Source organism: Lissotriton helveticus, chromosome 2_1, assembly GCF_964261635.1.
Source record: "Lissotriton helveticus chromosome 2_1, aLisHel1.1, whole genome shotgun sequence".
Taxonomy (NCBI): domain Eukaryota; kingdom Metazoa; phylum Chordata; class Amphibia; order Caudata; family Salamandridae; genus Lissotriton; species Lissotriton helveticus.
The window spans coordinates 1,123,095,189-1,123,113,556 of NC_136059.1; the positions used below are offsets into that span (position 1 = coordinate 1,123,095,189).

Here is an 18,368-nt window from a genome sequence, read left to right on the forward strand (position 1 = left end):
CTGAGAGGCTCGGAGAAGCGTCCTACTCCGACGCCATCTTCGGGAGGTACTCATTTAATAGCACTTTGGCGGTAGTGATAGCGGTGCAGTCTTTGACGGGGTAGGCTTCCACCCATCGGCTGAAGGTACAGACCACCACCAGGACATTTTTTAAATTGTTACACCTGTCCATCTGGATGTAATCCATTTGGAGAACTTCAAAAGGGAAAGTAGGAGGAGAGAATCCTCCTTTAGGAGTAACTGTGCCTTTTCCTGGGTTATACATTAGGCAAATCATGCATGTTTTAACCAGCTTTTCAGCATATGCTGGTATCTTAAAGTTGTACCATGTAGGTTCCAACAGTTTACAAATCCCTTTTGCATTAATGTGGGCAGGACCATGGGCCATCGTAACTACTGCTAGCACATGACTGTCAGGTAACATCCATTGTCTTTACATAGTCATACGGACCCAGCAACCATCAATTCCCTTTTTTGCTAATTGCTCCTTCCACACCCTTAGTACCTCAGGAGTAGTATGGGAATGAATATCAGTCACACTCTGTACTGTGTTTTCAACCATGCCCTCGTCTGCCACTCATCTAGCGGGACCTCCTACATACATTCCTTCCCTTTTCCTAAGAGCTGTTTGTCTGGCCGTTTGGTCAGCCAGAGCATTGCCTTTCCTAACATCTGTCACTTTCTTATGGGCCTACATTTAATAATGGTCACCTTTCTGGGGACTGTCCGGGAATCTAACAGTCGGTGAATTAGGGGGCCATGTTGAATCTTGGTCCAATGGGAAGTAAGGAAATTCCTTTCTTTCCACAACCTCCCGAAGTTGTGGGCCACCCCGAAGGCATACTGACAGACATTGTAGATATTTACTGTTATTCCCTTGCTTAACTCACAGGCTCTAGTGAGGGCCACTAATTCTGCTGCCTGAGCAGACAACTGCGGAATCTGAGCTGTTTCTACTACTTGCCCCAATGTCGTGAGGGCGTAGGCGGCTGAGGTGTTACCATCTGGCCCTCTGAGACATGATCTGTCCACATACAGTGTACCTTCTGGTTCTGCTATCGGGGTATCCTGTAAGTCAACCCGTCCCTTCGTCTCTCTTCCTCTGTCCTCAATATACAGTCATGTGGGTCTAAGTGGGCATCCTGAGTATCCAGTGGAAGTAATGTGGTGGGGTTTAGTGCAGTGCATCTTTTGATGTTAATGTGGCTGGCAAAGAGTGTCAGTTCATATCCTGTAAGTCGTGCGCTAGTGAGGTACTGTGTCTTGGTGTTATTAAGGAGGGTATCTACAGCATGGGGTACCATCAAAGTCAGGGGGGAGTTCATGACGATTCCCGCACTCTGACGGACCATGAGGGCGGCCGCAGCGGTCGCCCGTAGGCATCCTGGGAGAGCCCTTTCAACAGGATCTAAGGTGGCTGAAAAATAGGCACATGGCTGTTGGTAACCTCCGAATATCTGGGACAAGACAGCACATGCACAGCCGTCTTTCTCATGTTCAAAAAGAAAAAATTGTTTGCTATAGCCAGGAGTACCGAGGACTGGAGCAGTACACAGGGCCCTCTTCAAATCTTGGAAGGCCTGCGCATGCTCTGTAGTCCATGGAAAGGAACTGTCTGATATGTCCTTAGTGGTGAGGGGAAGAAGAGGTTTGACCATGGCCGAAAAATTGGAAATCCACTGTCTGCAGTATGAGGTTAGGCCTATGAAGGCTCGCACCTGCTTTTGGGTTCGTGGGGCTGTCATAGCATTGATAATGGCTACACGGTCAGCGGTGAGCTGCCTTCCCTCCTTCAAGAGGAGATGACCTAAGTAGGTCACCTTCTCTTGACAAAACTGAAGCTTTTCCAAAGAGACTTTGTGGTTATGGAGGGCAAGGTGGCGTAACAGACCGAGAGAGTAGCTTCTTTACATGTTGGGGCAGAATTTGCAGCAATGAGTAGGTCATCTACATGTTGTAATAGTGTGAAATTATCAGGGAGTTCCAAGGAATCTCGTTGACTTTTTAGGGCTTGACTATAGATACTGGGGCTCTTGGTGAAACCTTGAGGGGCGCGGCAGAATCTAAAGTTCCGCCCACCAACGGAGAAACCAAAAAAATGTCTGCTGTCAGGATTTATAGGAATGCTGAAAACGCATTCTTCAGGTCTATGACGGAGAAGTGCGTGGCGTCAGAAGGGACCATTGTTAAGAGGGCTGTAATGTCGTGGACAACAGGATATTGGGAGATTGTTATTTTGTTAAGGGCTCTCAGGTCGATCACAAATCGGTATATTTTAGGAAAGAGAGCATTTCCATTGGTCTTTTTAAGAACAGGAATAATGGGACTGTTACAGTTATTGTCACGTGTCTTCTCCACTATGCCCTTGTCCATTAATTCAGATATTATTGTCAAGAGGGCCATTTCTTCTTCCGCCGGTAGTCGATACTGCCGTAGGCGGGGGAGTAGTGCACCTGGCTCGATGTGTACCACATGAGGGGGTATGTTGAGACACCCTACATCAGTGTCTGATGATGCCCAGAGGGAGGAAGGTAAAGATTGAAACTCTGGTGGGAGGGGACCGGACAGATACATGTAGGAATCTGCGGTGGGAGAAATTGTTAGGGATACACCTTGGGGACTACATGATATGGTTGCATACAGAGCTTTCAGTAAATCCATGCCTAACAAGATTTCACTGCAACCTGTAGTAAGGACCAAGGGAGCGTCAACATGTGCAGGGCCAATATCGAGAGGGAGGGGTTCAGAGACAGGGCTGGTCACGGGTGTTCCTGCAAAACCCACGGAGACATTCATATTGCCAGAAAGGGGTGCCTCCCGGACTGACAGACGTGCAATAGAAGACCTGGTTGCCCCAGTATCCAAAAGAAAATTCTGATCATTCCCCACAACTGACATTTGAACATATGGGCCCCTTTGATCCACTGGAATTTGCACTCTAGTTATACCCCTTTCCTGGCTGTCCTATGCTTGGTAGGACCCTGTCTCATCAACTTCGTCATAATCATCATTGTAATAAGTGAGTGTTGCTTCGTACCCATCAAACCTATTGGCCGGGCGTTGCCGGACGGGAGCGTCCTCCCTGGGCCTACGTTCTTTATCCTGCTGATGGGGCGGGCCATTGTCCCTAGTCGGCCTTGCTTCCCTAGGAGCGCAGGCCCGAATCTTCCCTGTTATGTTTTCAGCTAACACTGGACAGTCATCTATCCAATGGCCGTACCCCTTACAATAAGCACACTGATCTGTTTGGAGGGCTCCCGTACGTTGAGGGCTGGAGGGGGTAGACTGGCGAGCCCTCGGAAGGGGTTGGAGTTGAGGTCTAAAATTCCCGCGGGCATTGGGACCTCAGGGAGGGTAAGCCTGCTGCAGAAGTGCCCTAGTCTTAAGATCCCTAACCTTCTTACTTTCCCTGTCTCTATCTTCATTCTCCCTATTCTCGTGATATTGTGCCATAGCCAAGATACCAGTCATAGTTTGGGCAGACCACGTACTTTCAACTTTCTTAATCCCGGCGGAGATCTCAGGAAGCAGTTTGCCGACAAACTTATCGACAAACACTGGGCCAGAACCTGGGGTCCGGGGATCCAAACCACTATCAGCCTGATTCATGTACATGCCGTTTTGCGTGTCCCTAATAGCGAATCATAGCGATTCGCTATTGAGGACACGCAAAACGGCATTCATGTAGGAATTGCTACTTAAATAGCGATTCCCACATGTTCTTTATTTGCGAGTAGCAATTTGCTACTCGCAAATACTCCCCATTCATTCCTATGGGCCAAACGGCCCATAGGAATGAATGGGGATTTGCGAGTAGCAATTTGCTACTCGCAACTAAGATAGCGATTTTAAGGGTGCCAGGGGTGTCCAAAGGACGCCCTGTAGCACCCCTAAAATGCACTTTTGGACAGGTGTTGCGCACACACATGTCCAAAGGACATGTGTGTGTGCTACATGCAACTTTGAAAAATGCTTTTAAAAGCATTTTTCTGAGTTTTTGCTATTTACCGACAGGTCTGACCTGTCGGTAAATAGCGGCCCCAAAAGTCCAAAATCGCTATTTTGTTTTGTGTCATGAATAGCATTTGAGGAATCTCTATTAGAGATTCCTTAAATGCCATTCCACGCAAATATGCGAATTCTTACATAGCGATTTTTGCATTTGGTATCATGAATACCAAATGCAAAAATCGCACTCGCAAAGGGCCAGATTCTCAGAATCTGGCCCTTTGCGAGTGCAATTTACCTACATGAATCAGGCTGTATGTCCTTTGTATGCTGTCTCAAAACGGGTAAAGAAGTCAGCCACATTCTCATCTTTTTGCTGCTTACAGGTGTTTATTTTATCCCAGTTAATGACAGTTTTGGGAAAAAGTGTTTTCATAAACGTCATTATTTTACCGGGCAAAGTCAGGATGACAGCTTCTGGTTTAGTCCCTCCTACCCTTGCTTCTTCCATAGCCTCTAGGTCATCCCATTTACCTCCCAACGCTACTTCATGGTCAGTATTTCCCAAATTTCAGTGGGGACAACGGTACCAAAAAGTAAATCTATATCCTCCAGAACGAGAGTACCTGCAGATATAATCTGACCTAATTCTCTGTAAAAGGCAGCCGGATTCTTCCGGGGATCTGGTAATTGTCCTTTTAACTGCATTACTTCTGACCTTTTCCAAGGAACATGAACGCAAAGCCTGCGCCAGTGTGCTTCAACAGCCCCTCGGCCATTATTTTTGGCATCGGTAAGTGCGTTAACAAAGACAGGGGCCGCCTCTCTCATTGGCATAGCTGTTTCCAGAGGGGTGTTGAGAAAAGCTGTCATATCACGGTAAGCCATTAAAGCAGACATAGCGCCAAACATTCCCTTTCCCTGAACATCGCCTCTTTTTATTTGTAACCTAAGGTACATTAATCCGGCAGCTATCTGCATAAGCGCATTCTCAAATTTTTGCATGACCAAAGTACACATATATTCTGCACAGGTGGTCTGTTCCATAATTGTCCACTGAGAAAAGGTGGACCATATTTCTTTAAAGGTATAAATATTCCCGGTATTTATCCAACATTCACACTGTTGCCTCTGTAGGTCATTTTCTCGAAGGGACGAAAAGCTGACTGCAGAGCGCAGTCGGCCAGTCGGGGGGAATTCAACAATTTATATAAATCCTGCTTAACTGTAGACCATGGGGGAGTAGGAAAAGGGCGGGTAGGGGTAAGACCGCAGGGGTTGGGCAGATGAAGACTTGTTGTCATTCCCGCAGCGAGGACAGGGTTAACGGGCGTGGTTGGTGTCATAGGAAAAGTCGGGAGGGTTGGTGTGACAGGGAGAACAGTAGGAGGGGCAGTGGGGGCAAGAGTGGGCGGTGGCGGGGGGACAAGTGGGTGTGAGGCGTCCGGGTAGGGTACATTGGGGCATATGCAGGAGGGCTTTCTAGCATGGTATCAAGCAAGGAATCACATTCTTCCCCCCCTTCCATAAGGCCCTTTCCTTTCTCCTCACGGGCTGGATAACATTTTTATACCCGGGCCCCATGCTCCCTATCGGCTATTTCTACTGATTTTGTCATTTGATTTTGTACATTTTCTCTGGCGCAGTCGGCCACTGACATACGTTCCTGTTTTCTTTCTTGAGCCTTCTGTTTTCTAGCTCTCTGCTATCTCTTTCCTCCAAAATCGGACAGATTCAAACATAGACGGGCGCGTTTTTCTTTTCATTAATTGTTCCTCTAAGTTGGTGAGAACTTGGGAATTCATGGAGCCATAAAGTGGCCACTGTAATTCCGTGTTACTTTTTTTTGGTATATTTTACCCAGAATGAGGAAAACATGGCAGAAGGGCCATAAAGTGGCCACTGTAATTCCGTGTTACTTTTTTTTGGTATATTTTACCCAGAATGAGGAAAACATGGCAGAAGGGCCATGTTTAACATACATCGTATGGCCAGTGTTCCCTTCTGGAGGAAGCAGACAGGCCGCCTCCAGCTGGGAGTCCTGCGTACACATACAACAACCTAATCTCTTGAACTTGCTTCTGACTGGCATGCTTAAAAACAGATAACAGACACCAGCGGGTTTTTAAAACTCACCTTGCTTGCTTGGCTTTTGCAAAAGTCAATTACAGCAGAATCATACAGAACAGACACCAGCGGATTTTTAAAACTTCACCTCGCTTTCTTGGCTTTGGCAAAAGCCAATAACAACTTGGCTTTTGCGAAAGTCAATATCAGAACCATACAGACTTGGTGGATGATCAGTCCACCCTTACCTTACAGGGGTAGTTCTCTTCTGCAGACGTAGGGCTGTGTCCTGCTCCAGAAATTATTTGCTAGGGGACTCCAGCGAGAACGTGGTCATGTGCCCCAGACCAGGTGTGGAGGGACAGTGGGCGAGTCGTTCGGTCTACCGGAATACAAGAATCCCTCGGGTAGGGCGCCTCCGTCGGAGTCTCTCCCTGCACCTCCTCACATCCACCGGGCCTGACCTTCGTGCTCGTGGAATCCCTGTTCAGGCGCCATTTGAAGAACCGGGATAACCCACTTACTGGGTCTCGGCGGCGGGGGAACTGCCCAAATCTTCCATACCTTCCATACTTAGTATAAGGAGACAGTGTGAAAAGTAAGACGATAAATATGAACATTGCCGGCGCCATCTTGTGTACGAAGGCCCATACAAGTGCGTTAGTGGCAAACATTTTAGTCTCTGCAGCCATTTTCCACGTTACTGGTCACCTGTGCATAACCCCGGCCGCCCTCATCCCCCCGCGCCCTGACTGAACCCGAGCACACATACCGAGGTCGTAAAACCATGTCAGCATGACAATACCCAAGAGCCACTTCCCACACCAAACCCACTTGTCCTTTCATCCTCTGCGCGCAATCAGGCCCCTTAGATAAGCTCCTTCCCTGCATCTGGCCACTCAATCTGGACCCAGGCACTAACCAACCCCTGTGGACATAGTTTATTACCCACATACGACAGAACTTGCCTCACCAACAAAGGGGCCGGAATTTAATCAGTGACCCGACCCCTTTGATCTGACGGATCCCACGTGTTTTAGGTCCTGTCGGAATGTCCAGCTGCGAGATATCGATCATCTGTAAAATCCGGGTGGGGGAACATTTGCTACTGGACTTGTGTGGGAACTAGCTTAAGGCGGGGATTCCAAGGATGTTTCACTATGTAATAAAGTAATGCCAGGAATGTTTGACCATGCAATAAAGTGACGACAAAAACATATAAAAGGCCAGGGCTCAGAGATACAGTTAGGGCACCTCCTGACGATAGCCCCGGTGTCGGATGCGATGTACTCTCCTCTAGAGCAATAAACTTTTTCTTCGCCTTCCAACCTCCAGCGCCTGCCTCGTTATTTTGATCGCTATTCTTAAGGTGAATTAGAGGTGGTTTGCACCAAGCAGCATCGAAAGTCTTGGGAGTCTCCCTGCTTTTCATCAACAGGAGCCTTCGTCTGCAGGAGGAGCCCAGATTTATTTCAATAGCCCGGGCTATGGAACAGAGTCCCAAGCTTGTCAGAGACAAAACCCTGGAGGCTGCTACTTCACTCTGTAGCTTACAAGCCTTTTATAAATTTTTCATCCCAGACTTTTGGCTGTCAGACCATTGTTTAATCAGGGCAGTGTTTACAGTTGATAACCAGATCCAGACGATGTTTGTAGTTAGTGACCTGGTCAAGGCTTGGTACACAGTTCATTGTTCACTCGGCTTTGATCAAGGCTCAGTTTTTCAGGTCTTTGTTCAATTGCCTTGATCAAAGCCCGGTCCTTCAAGTCATTGTTTAATAACCCTGATCAGGGCCCAACAGTCAGACCATTGTCTAGATAACCTGATCACGGTGTCAAGGATGTTTACCAGGCTGGGAGCAGGAGATGGATAACAAGCTTGTTTACACAGGGCGTAGGGGTCTCATGGCTTTCTGTTGAACTGCAAAGAACAGGGGGTTGGGTGTGCGACAGTTCCTGGGCAGAAATGCAGGCTGCAAGATGGTATTTGTCATGTCAGTTTAGATTTTCCTCAGGCATCAGCAGAAATGACCAGGTGGGTCGTGTGGAAGTGTTTGACACGAGATGGCAATGAAAAAACAATGGAGTCCCGGTACAGATGATGCTAATCAGAAAAACACTTTTCCTCAGTAGGCTTTAACCTAAACAGACATATATTTTTTAATATATTTTATTGATTTGTTTATCTCCCTTTAAACAGAAGAAAGAAATAACATTGTGAGATCGCAGCAATCGGACATACTTCAAGTGGTGTGACTGTCACCTAATTGAACGATTCCGTAGTAGTAAAAACAAAGAAGCAGAGAGTGAAACTGTGCACATTGTATATTCTAATGTTCCCACCTACCTATTCAAACTACCAATAGTACTGTAAGAAGTGCTGTGAAGTAGTCAGGCATCTTTCCTGGGAAGGGGAGGTCCAGAATTGTCACTTCTCTTTGAAATTCCTGTCCTTCATACACTGATTTTTCTACAGTCATAGACCAGTAAAGCTCCCTTCTACCACATGTCCAATATGGTTGTTTTTGATCGTATCTATTCATGGGCAATGTCTCTCTGAGCCAACATAAGACCTAAAGAGTAGAGGCTCAGTTTGTATTTGGGCATGAACAACTCTTTATCCCCAAAAGTGTAATGTACGGAAACAGCAAACTGTAAGTTCTCCGTAGAAGACACCTGTTCCTTGTGCACTCCCTCTCTGAACATGTTAAATCATGCTACATTCTCAAATCACTTGCTACCTGTGAAAGCATACTCTGTGTGGAATCTTACGTTGAATGAGTCTGAAATTGGAATTTATGGTTGTATCTTTAGCATATAAGAGTGTGTTGAACCAATCATCAGTAAAAGGGCCAAATGCACCTGCCAACTGGTTTTTAACCCCAGCAAGGTTTCTGGCATAATATTTAGGATAGTCTTAAGACTGCCGTACTGCACAGTTCCTCCATTAGTAACCTGCCTCAAACGGAATGCGGGCTTGTGTGTTATCCCAATCAAACCTGAAGTGCTGGAGATCATGGTGGACCTGTAGACAGCACAAATGTTTGTTTGTTTTGACCGGCCCAATTTGTCTGCATTTTGGGAAAATATTTGTGCGTTAGTCCTCTTTATGCCACCTTGGCTATTCTGATCATGTCCCAGGTTCTTTAAAAACTCATATTCAAGATCTGCCCTGATGAATTCTTTCTCATATACGGGTTTCTTTAGTTATTTAGTTTTTCCACCCTACTAATTTTGTCAAAGGACCTGGGACTTTAACTGTAGATGTTGTCTGAGGCTGGTCATTTATTGGCTTCTATGTGCAGGGGTAGTTAAGGTTAATTCACAAATTGGCCTGTCCACAAGTATCGTCCTGCCAAGCAAGTATCGCACTGTGTAGACATGCCAAGGGGTGTGGCAGCCACAGAGATTCCAGTCCATCCATTATTCTCGGCAGATGCCCTAAAATGTGTAAAACCCACCTCCCCTTTAACTGTGCCGGTCCTACCTGCTGTGCCCAGCTGGCGGGCACAATACACAAGGTGGTACAAGCCCTTGCAAAGATCATAATATGGCCTATATATTTTGAATGGCTTGGCTAAGTCCCTCCAGGTCATTACGGACGTTGTTTCCAGTTATGGATAGTTGAAGATGTCCTGGGAGTTGTAGTCTTTGTTTGCTGCTATTGAACTAATTAGACTAACACAACTGAAATCAGTGATTAGTAGATGAAGAATTCAGCACTGGATACAGTCTGTAATGTATTGGAGTGAAATGGCCAACCTGTATATATTTTGTCTGCTTTACATATATAAAGATATATATAAAGAGTGGTTGCCTTTTTTGTTGAGGGAGTTTTTGCCAGTGGTAAGTGTATGGGGCGGGAGAACTTAGAAATTTGGATAACCAGTCTGCATTTTGCTCAACAAAGTACAGAATTACAATTTTCATTTAAAGAGTGCCCCAGGGTTATGATAGTATTTTCTCCGCATCTCTCAGTTATTCTGCTTGACAGGACTTGACCGATAAGCCGTTCTGCGTCTTTTCACACATTAACGCGAGTTAATATTTGAATTCCCATGTACTCTGGCTGTTTTCACTCCCCAGGAAGAACCCAAGAAGGTCCGCTTTGACTATGACCTCTTCCTGCACCTGGAGGGCCACCCACCTGTGAACCACCTTCGCTGCGAGAAGCTCACCTTCAACAACCCCACGGAGGAGTTCAGGCGGAAGCTGCTGAAAGCAGGCGGGGTGAGTGGCCGCCATGTTGGAATCTCTGACGATTGACAAGTTTAATTATTATTACCGCCGCCTTTCTTATTGTCATAAAGGCTTTAAGCGCGAAATTTCGTCGAGGTCTTGAGCGATATGCAAAGTGTTCATTGTTTGAAATGCAGCAGGTGAGCAAACAGGTCACTTATCAACCTGCCTAATCCCAAAGCACATTTCAAGCCAGCAGGCTTTGCGTCGGCCTCTAAGGTCGGGCAGCTAAACCGTTCTTTCTTTAAAGGCAGTAGGTTCCTTTCTCTGTGTCCGTGAAAATGTAATGCAGATTGCCTCTGTAATTTCAGTATGAGTTTGAAATGCACTTTGTGGGAAAATATTAAGCATATAATGTGCTCTGGTGTGTTTGACAACAAATACATAAATGCACTATGTTTTTTGTTGTTACAGGAAAACTGCCTGTTTTGTCGAGGCATCAGTTATACTTAGAAATGCAGACACTACAGTGAGTTAGTTGTTAGCACTAGAAATAATGAATGAAGGTACACGTGTTCTTAAAATGTCCCACAGATAGATGGAGGGATTTCACTAGTGTTAAAATTGCCCATTGGGGCAGTATGCAAAAACAATAGCTTGCTACAAGCCTTACCCTTGAACTTATTTCATTCTAAATAAGAAAATATAACGGAGCTGGTGTTAGTCAGATTTTGCCAGCAGTGTTTACCTTCAATGGCCTTGTGTTATTTGAAAATTGCTGTTTAACCGAGCATGTGTTATTCATTTATTTATCACATAAAAAACAGAAAATTCACCCTTTTCTGAATGCAATCCAGAATTGTCTCTAGATAATTGAAAAGACTTGCACAGACTCCCACGAATCAAGACTGATGTTTCTCGCTACCATATAAAAGGTCTGTGCTTTCATTGCTGTTGCACTCATTCCTCTGTTCATCGAGATCCTATATTTCATTAATGAGAGGTGGCAAAGTATCCATGTTGCCGCTTGGTCAAGATTCATATCTGTTCATTTGGAAGCTGTCCTCGGGAAGCTTATCGGGAAGGGAGGAAAGGAAGTAGGAGCCCAGTGGGTGTTTGTTGCTTTAGAAAAGTTCATAAGTGGAAATGGTCTTTCTTGAAGAAGCTTGCTGAATTTTATGAGTCTCACTAATTATTCCTTGATGCAAGGAATCAATCATGGTCATGAGCCTTGGAAGGGTAGTGGGCTCTTAGAAGAATGTAGTATGTAGAAGTACTGATTAGGATGCATGCACAGCATTTCTGCATCAGGAATGAATGTTTTGTATAATATGGTCCTACAAACTGGATTGTCTCAAGATGATTCCAGACTGGAGAATATGCATGTGGGCTAAAAAAAAGTTCCATGATTCTTGAAAGTGAAAGATATTATTGTATTTGATCTAAAGGAAATAAATATTGCATTTGATAGTTAGGCCCTTAAACTTAGAGGTGTACGTCTTCTTTAGCGCTGCAGCTCATTTGGAGGAATGGGGGCATGTTTTGTTTAGAAAAGGAGGAGGGTGGGAGCACACTGCCTCACATCCCAGCACTCAGTTTTCCCTGATGCATCATGGTAAATGTAGTGCATGATAACACATCAGTAGTAGTCTCATTTTTCACCCTTGTTGGTGAGTCTAGACACGTGTTTCTGGATTAATTTATTTATCAGTAAAGAGCAACAAGTCGTTTTGGGGGCGCTGGAAATGCTGTCCAAAGTCTCCTCGGGTCTCTGTACCAGACACTGGGTGCACGGGCATCAACATCAGCTTCTCAGCTCAGTAGCTCAAGGGAGCCTTTTCAAACAAAGTGGGTGGGTGATATCACTCTCCGCCTGCTTTGTTTAGAAGATTGCAGGCAGTGCCCTTTTTTTGGATGCATTTGTGCATAACACAATAGTTGGCCAAATATGACGAGGGCGTTGACTAGCAGCCAATTCAGTCTTTATAAATTAGGATCTCCCTCCGTCAAGCACATACTCCCAGAAATCCATGAGTGACAGCCCTTGCTAGTAATTGTGATGATTTTTTATTAATCATAAAACTGATTGAGCCACTGTGTTGCAGTCAGTATAATTTATTTCCAGGTTAGGGAGATGAAATCACATGGTTTCTTTCTCACTCTGTTTGGCTGGGATTTTGTTGACCATCTAGAGGTGGGATACATGGTTTTTCAGTAGTTCAGTGCTGGGCGTTGCTTACTCAGGAAGGGAATTAGTCATTCCCACTACAGTTGGACGAAACTCTGCAGAGGAGGCAGGATATGTATGTTCATGTATAAACATGCAAAAAGAAGAATTGATGGACAGAATGCTGAGCAATGTCAAACATTCATCCCAGTGCAGAGATCTAGGCCTAAAGCCATCGTTTTTTTTGCTCCTCATGACAATCCAGTTTGGACCCAGCCATATGCAAATCAGTCCTGACCCTGCTCCCCATGGGAACAGTCCAGCCTGAACAGCCAGGCCAGGCCCTCCCTGGACCGAAAACTAGCTTCCAGGGACCGGTTTTGAGGTCTCACACCTCATCAGCCAGGCTAGCTTGACTCCAGTGGCATGGAGAGCACGGAACCCACATCTGGAGGTGGGTCAAGACTGATTTACAAATGGCTGGGTTTGAACTGGGGTGCCATAATGAGCAAAAGAACAATGGATTCAACCCAGGTCTTTTGACTGAGGTGAGTGGTTGAAAAGTTTCAAAACTCAGTCCATCATCTTGTGTTTATCATGTATGAACATGTGCATATAACTATAGACAGGTTATGTAGTCATATGATTTTGTTCATACTAGGCAAGCAACTTTGTTTGAGTCGGTCCTATCGGATACAGGACATTCAAAATTGGATCAATTGCAACTTTCTCCAACGTGAACAGTGAAAATATCTGATTATTTATGGCATTTAGGGACGGCCACCCCTCCTTCTTGTGGTCTTGGTGAAACCCTGAGTATCTTTGGGCTAAAATGTACCACCGCAGATGAACTTAAAAGCGTAGGATTTCTATTTGATACAGAAACCTCCCTTAAATCACATATTCAGATAGTTATCAAAAACATTCTTTTGCAGTATCAATAGACTGAAACTGAGTTTGGCACTCTTATCTATGAAGGATTGAACATTGGTGGTCGGAGATGCTATAAAACCCAGACCAGACTACTGTATTGCACTCTATTCAGGTCCTCCTAAAAAAAACCTTACTGATAGACTGCAGAGGATACAAAATGCAACCCTCACTGCCATATTTGGGTTAACAAGATGTAATCCTATATCTAGAGTCCGTTGTTATTCACAATGTAGTATTGCAACACTTTTAAAACCTTGTGTACAGTATAGAAGTGCCTTTATCAACAGGCTCCTAGCTACCTGGCTACTAAAACGGCTCAGCAATTCCCTACAGGCTAATTATCTAGCGTAGCGGTCACCAAGAAAGGATAGTGATCCCTAACCAAACTTTCACAATTGGAAGGTTCTTTCTCTGTTCCCGCCCCTTTGGTATTGAATTTTGATTTGGGTTGCTCTAGGTACCCTTGGCATTGCCATCCCTGGTATCGGGTTTCATGGATGCAGCAACATGTACTGAAAACGCCCTGTTTACACTCTCTCTGGATCTCTCCTCGAGATTTTCATCTGTCTCCCTAATAAATAAGAAGCTGTTGAGGGCTAATGCTGCAATGTCATTCATCAGTTGTCAGAATGCATGATGCCACTTCTGCTACCACTGGCATTTCAGTGACTCATCGTTGTTGGATATTGACTCAGTGGAAGATAGCTTTGTATTAAAATGACTACTGTTGTCTGGGAAATGTTTGGGGGTAACGCAACGTTTTTAAGAATCCTGCTGTTTCAAAATTAATGAACATACATATTGCACTTGATATGTTGAATTGATTCAGTGATTATTATGAAAATTCCTACTTGATTCCCACAAGTTGATAATGTGTCAGTAGAGAGCTTCATAGTATGCCTGCTGCTGGTTGATTCAGGACTATTCATTATAGTGTCTTCTCCTTGCTGGTGTGCGGCTTGTTTCAAGAGAGATCATGAAACTACTCTATTCAACTAAAGAGCAATTTACTAATCCCAGGGTGGATTCAATTATGCCAAATTGCTTTCTCGTGTAAGCAGGTCTCGCCTGCGAAGCAGCTGTCACCGGAATTGCAACACAGCTGTGACACTGTGCAACTTCCACCAGTCCTCACTGCGAATTGTTTGAAAACAGCTCCCCAGCCTTTCTTGAGTTTTTGCTAATTCTTTTCCTGAGGGTTCACGTAGAAGGAGGAAGGAAGAAAAGAGGATGAAAGCTCAAACATAAATGTTTGCATGCCAGACGAATGTTTATCAGTAGAGTTTTCAGGTAGGTCACTGTTTGAGGAGCTTCATTTTCATTAGTTTTGTGGGACTGAAACTGTATAGCCCTATAAAATCTCATGAATCTCTTCTGACCGTTCTTCGTGTGACATTTCAATCTACCTATGTTATACAATATTTCGTTTGACTTTATTTATTGTTTTAACCTTTATGTATGATCCTCTTCTCCAACATCGTTTGACGGACCCATGCGTATTTTTATTTTCCCTAGATCATTAATTTAGAAAAAGCAATGGCATAGTTAATTTGTGAAGTTACATTTAAAAAATGGTTTAGTGAAATCATACTGGTTTCCTGGTAGAAATTTCGATTCCCCCCCCCCCCCCCCCCCCCCCCTGCCCGCAAGCGTGACCCATTGCTACTTTGCTTTCTATTAATAAAACCGCAGCGACAATGGCTAGCGATGTCAACATCCAGTGGTTCTGACTGAGAATTGCAATTTCTGAAGGTTCAGCCCTTTGCCTTTCCCCAAATCCCCTTCTCTGACCTTGGCCCACTGCCCACGAACCCCTTTCCAAGACTGCAGCAAGGATAGCAAAACGGAAGGCTAAAAGAAACAGGATAGCCTTCAAACTTGAGTTATGGATCTGATGTTATTATGTCGAGCCTGAGAAGCGCAAGCGCTGATGTGAGGCATGAAGTTTTGGAGTATGGCTTTGAAGCCCTGCCCACTCCATATTTTTAATTGGATTGTGTCATTGTCCTTTGTAAACGCTGGCTTCCGAGTCGGTATTAGGCTTGTTAGTCCCTCCTTGGTACCGTCTTTTCTGCATTTTTTACTTCCCATAACGACTGGACCTTTAACTTGTCTTGTTACACGGTCTGCTTTATCTTGGCTGGGAGCACTATTTTGTTTAATGATTTACCCCTATACCACCCACTACGTCCCAGCACGTCGCCCGCTTTTATTTTTTTTACTAATGGTGGTCCGTAGTAACTATAGCTGCCACGATTCTTTATTTATTTAGCAGAGCGGTCCGCTTTAAGTATAGCGGCTGCGCTTATTTATTTGTTTGTTTATTAGTGCTTATTAAAGTGAAAGCGCGGCATGAATGCTTTTACTAAAAAAAAAAATCTGTTTGTCAACTTGACAAACAGAAGCTTTTTTTTAGATCTCGCGTCTAGCGAAAGACCTATTGTTGCCGACTTGCCGGGAATGTTGGACAGGGGATGGGCACGCTCTTTCCCTCGGCGATTTCACCTGTGGGCGCGCACGTCCAGCCCTGCGCCGTGCACATCTCCTGTTCCACATTCCCAGCAAGTCAGCCTCTCTCAATCGTGCGCGCACACACCCACACTCACGCATGCACGCACGCACCCACACACATGCATGCACACACACACACACCACATGCACACACACACACCCCTCCCCCCCTTACCTCACCGGGCTCCTGTCGCTGCACTCGATCTGCTGTCCTTTCGTCTCCTCGGTGTTGGCTGTCTTCGCCCTTTAGCTTAGGCCTGCACTATCGAGGAGGGCAGGAGGCGCGCATCCCCGAATGACTAATGTCCCCTCACTCCCCTCCCCAGCCCCTCGTGGCTTACCCTGCCTGGAAAGATAGATGAGATAGAAAGAGGACAGGCGGCTGGCAAGAACAACACTGAGGCAAAGGAGCAGCGGCTTAGAGGGGTTTCCTTCGCCTCAGACCTAGCTAATGTTGAAGGACCCCGCCGCGTCAGGCATTTCCGTGCCAAAATATCTCCCACACTTACTCTGGGATAGAATGTGGCACATTTACCCAGCTAGTGGGGCGGGGGATTTGTGTGCTTGAAGTTGCTTAGCAGAGCCACGGATACTTAACAAATGAGCAGAGTACACCATGGAGATGTGGATATGTGCCATTGAAAATGCCGAAGGCGCCAGCCCACACGTTCCCAAATACAATGTGCGTTTTGTACATGAAGTTAGTTGCTTCTTGTACTGTGTTCTCCAGGTTCTGAGCTGGGATGGGGCAGTGAGCTAAATAACGGTGATGGATCAAGCCCTGATCTTTGGACTGGGTAAGAGTGGTCTGCTTAATTCAGACACTCTGTTCATCACCACCCCCTTTTCTGAATCGTGTGCGTGGACGCTGCAGTAAAAACAGGATGTGGCATAACGGCCGGAGCTGCCGACCTTTGAGGTGGGTTACCGGTTTCGAGCCTCGTCTTCGACTCAACAACCTGTGGTTCTGAGCAAGTCACTTAATCTCCCGGTGCTTAGCAACACCTTCAGGTCGAGTTCGTGCTATATAAAACTGCAAAAAGCAAAACAAAGTGTGAGTTTAACTTCATAGGGCTTTACCCCGGCATGCCAAAGCTGCTTTCCTGTGACTTTAATCATAGGTACCTCTTAGCACCGCTGATTGGATGCATAGTGATTCTCAAAAGAGGCCATGCCGAATTCTAGGCCTGCGTGCTGTATTTCGTGCCAGTGTGGTGCTGGGCCACAGCTGATGACAGGCATCCACTCATGTGACACATTGTTTGCTCTCGGGTTACTTGGCACCATGGCCTGTGGCATCACTGATTAATTTCTGGCACACACAACACACACAGGATGCATGGTAATACGATTTATGATTACAAAATGACGTTATTGCAGAATTCTGCTCCCTCTGTATGAACTCAGGGCCCCTGAAAAGTTCTATTACTTCACCGAAAAACAGGTTACAGACATGGTTTAATCGTTTATGATACGGGCCTTTTTGTAAAACGCTTTCTATGGCTGATGGGCCGCTGAAGTGCTTTGTGAATGGGTAGGTTGCTCGCTCCTCCCTAGAGGCCCAGTGCTAGATTTAATCTAGTTAAGTTTACAACTAGTCGTCCGCTGGATTAGTTTATTGCGAGTGTAGCAACATTGCAGACAGATTTTAAACTATTGTACAAGTTGCACGTGAGTGTTACCCTGTTAGTCGGTATGTTTTTACTCTTTGGTTATGAGTATTTTAATTATGTGGTTTGTTTCATAGGCCTTAGGGTGGGGGTCCTTTGCATCAGACATGCTAGGATCAGGCAAGGTCCTGGCTGTACAGGTTTTTCTGCAGTAGTATGGTCCGGATTGTTAAAGATAATCTTTTATGACATGCAGTCTGTTTTGTTGGTGGGTAGCGGGATGGTCGTGTAGACAGACCTCCAGATGGCGCCAGACACCATGTTTTCTCTTTCCCTTAAGTACTTTTTTTAATACTTAGAAACAGGTGCTGCAATGCACATACAGGAGAGAGTTAAGCATGCACTCTGACGCTCAGGGGCTGGAACATTGTGGGCTGCCTGAAACTGAATTCCTTCAGCTGCTGGTGATGTATATCAGCTGGTTAATGCCCATACTGCAGAGCTCAGCTTGCAACCTTAAAGGAATCTACTGGCTCAGCCTTTCATCCTTCCTTATCCTTCCTTAGTGCCACTAAGCTGGACAAATCCCTGTGCCTAATAATCATCGAGGCAGTACAGCTTCTCCTCTGCACTAGTAACTTAAGAAAACTTATCGCCCTCACTCTATCTATCTATCGCCCTCACTCTATCTATCTATCGCCCTCACTCTATCTATCTATCGCCCTCACTCTATCTATCTATCACCCTCACTCTATCTATCGCCCTCACTCTATCTATCGCCCTGACTCTATCTATCGCCCTGACTCTATCTATCGCCCTCACTCTATCTATCGCCCTCACTCTATCTATCGCCCTCACTCTATCTATCGCCCTCACTCTATCTATCGCCCTCACTCTATCTATCGCCCTCACTCTATCTATCGCCCTCACTCTATCTATCGCCCTCACTCTAT

General features: G+C 45.4%; 1 protein-coding gene across 1 annotated transcript in view; it reads left to right on the forward strand.

The window, feature by feature from the left end:
* MLLT3 (MLLT3 super elongation complex subunit) overlaps nt 1-18,368 on the forward strand; it is a 659,507-nt gene that overhangs the window by 345,936 nt on the left and 295,203 nt on the right. Inside the window, exon 4 of the mRNA XM_078675949.1 lies at nt 10,102-10,245. Within this exon, the coding sequence (XP_078532075.1) occupies nt 10,102-10,245 (144 nt within the window). The remainder of the gene's footprint in view (nt 1-10,101; nt 10,246-18,368) is intronic.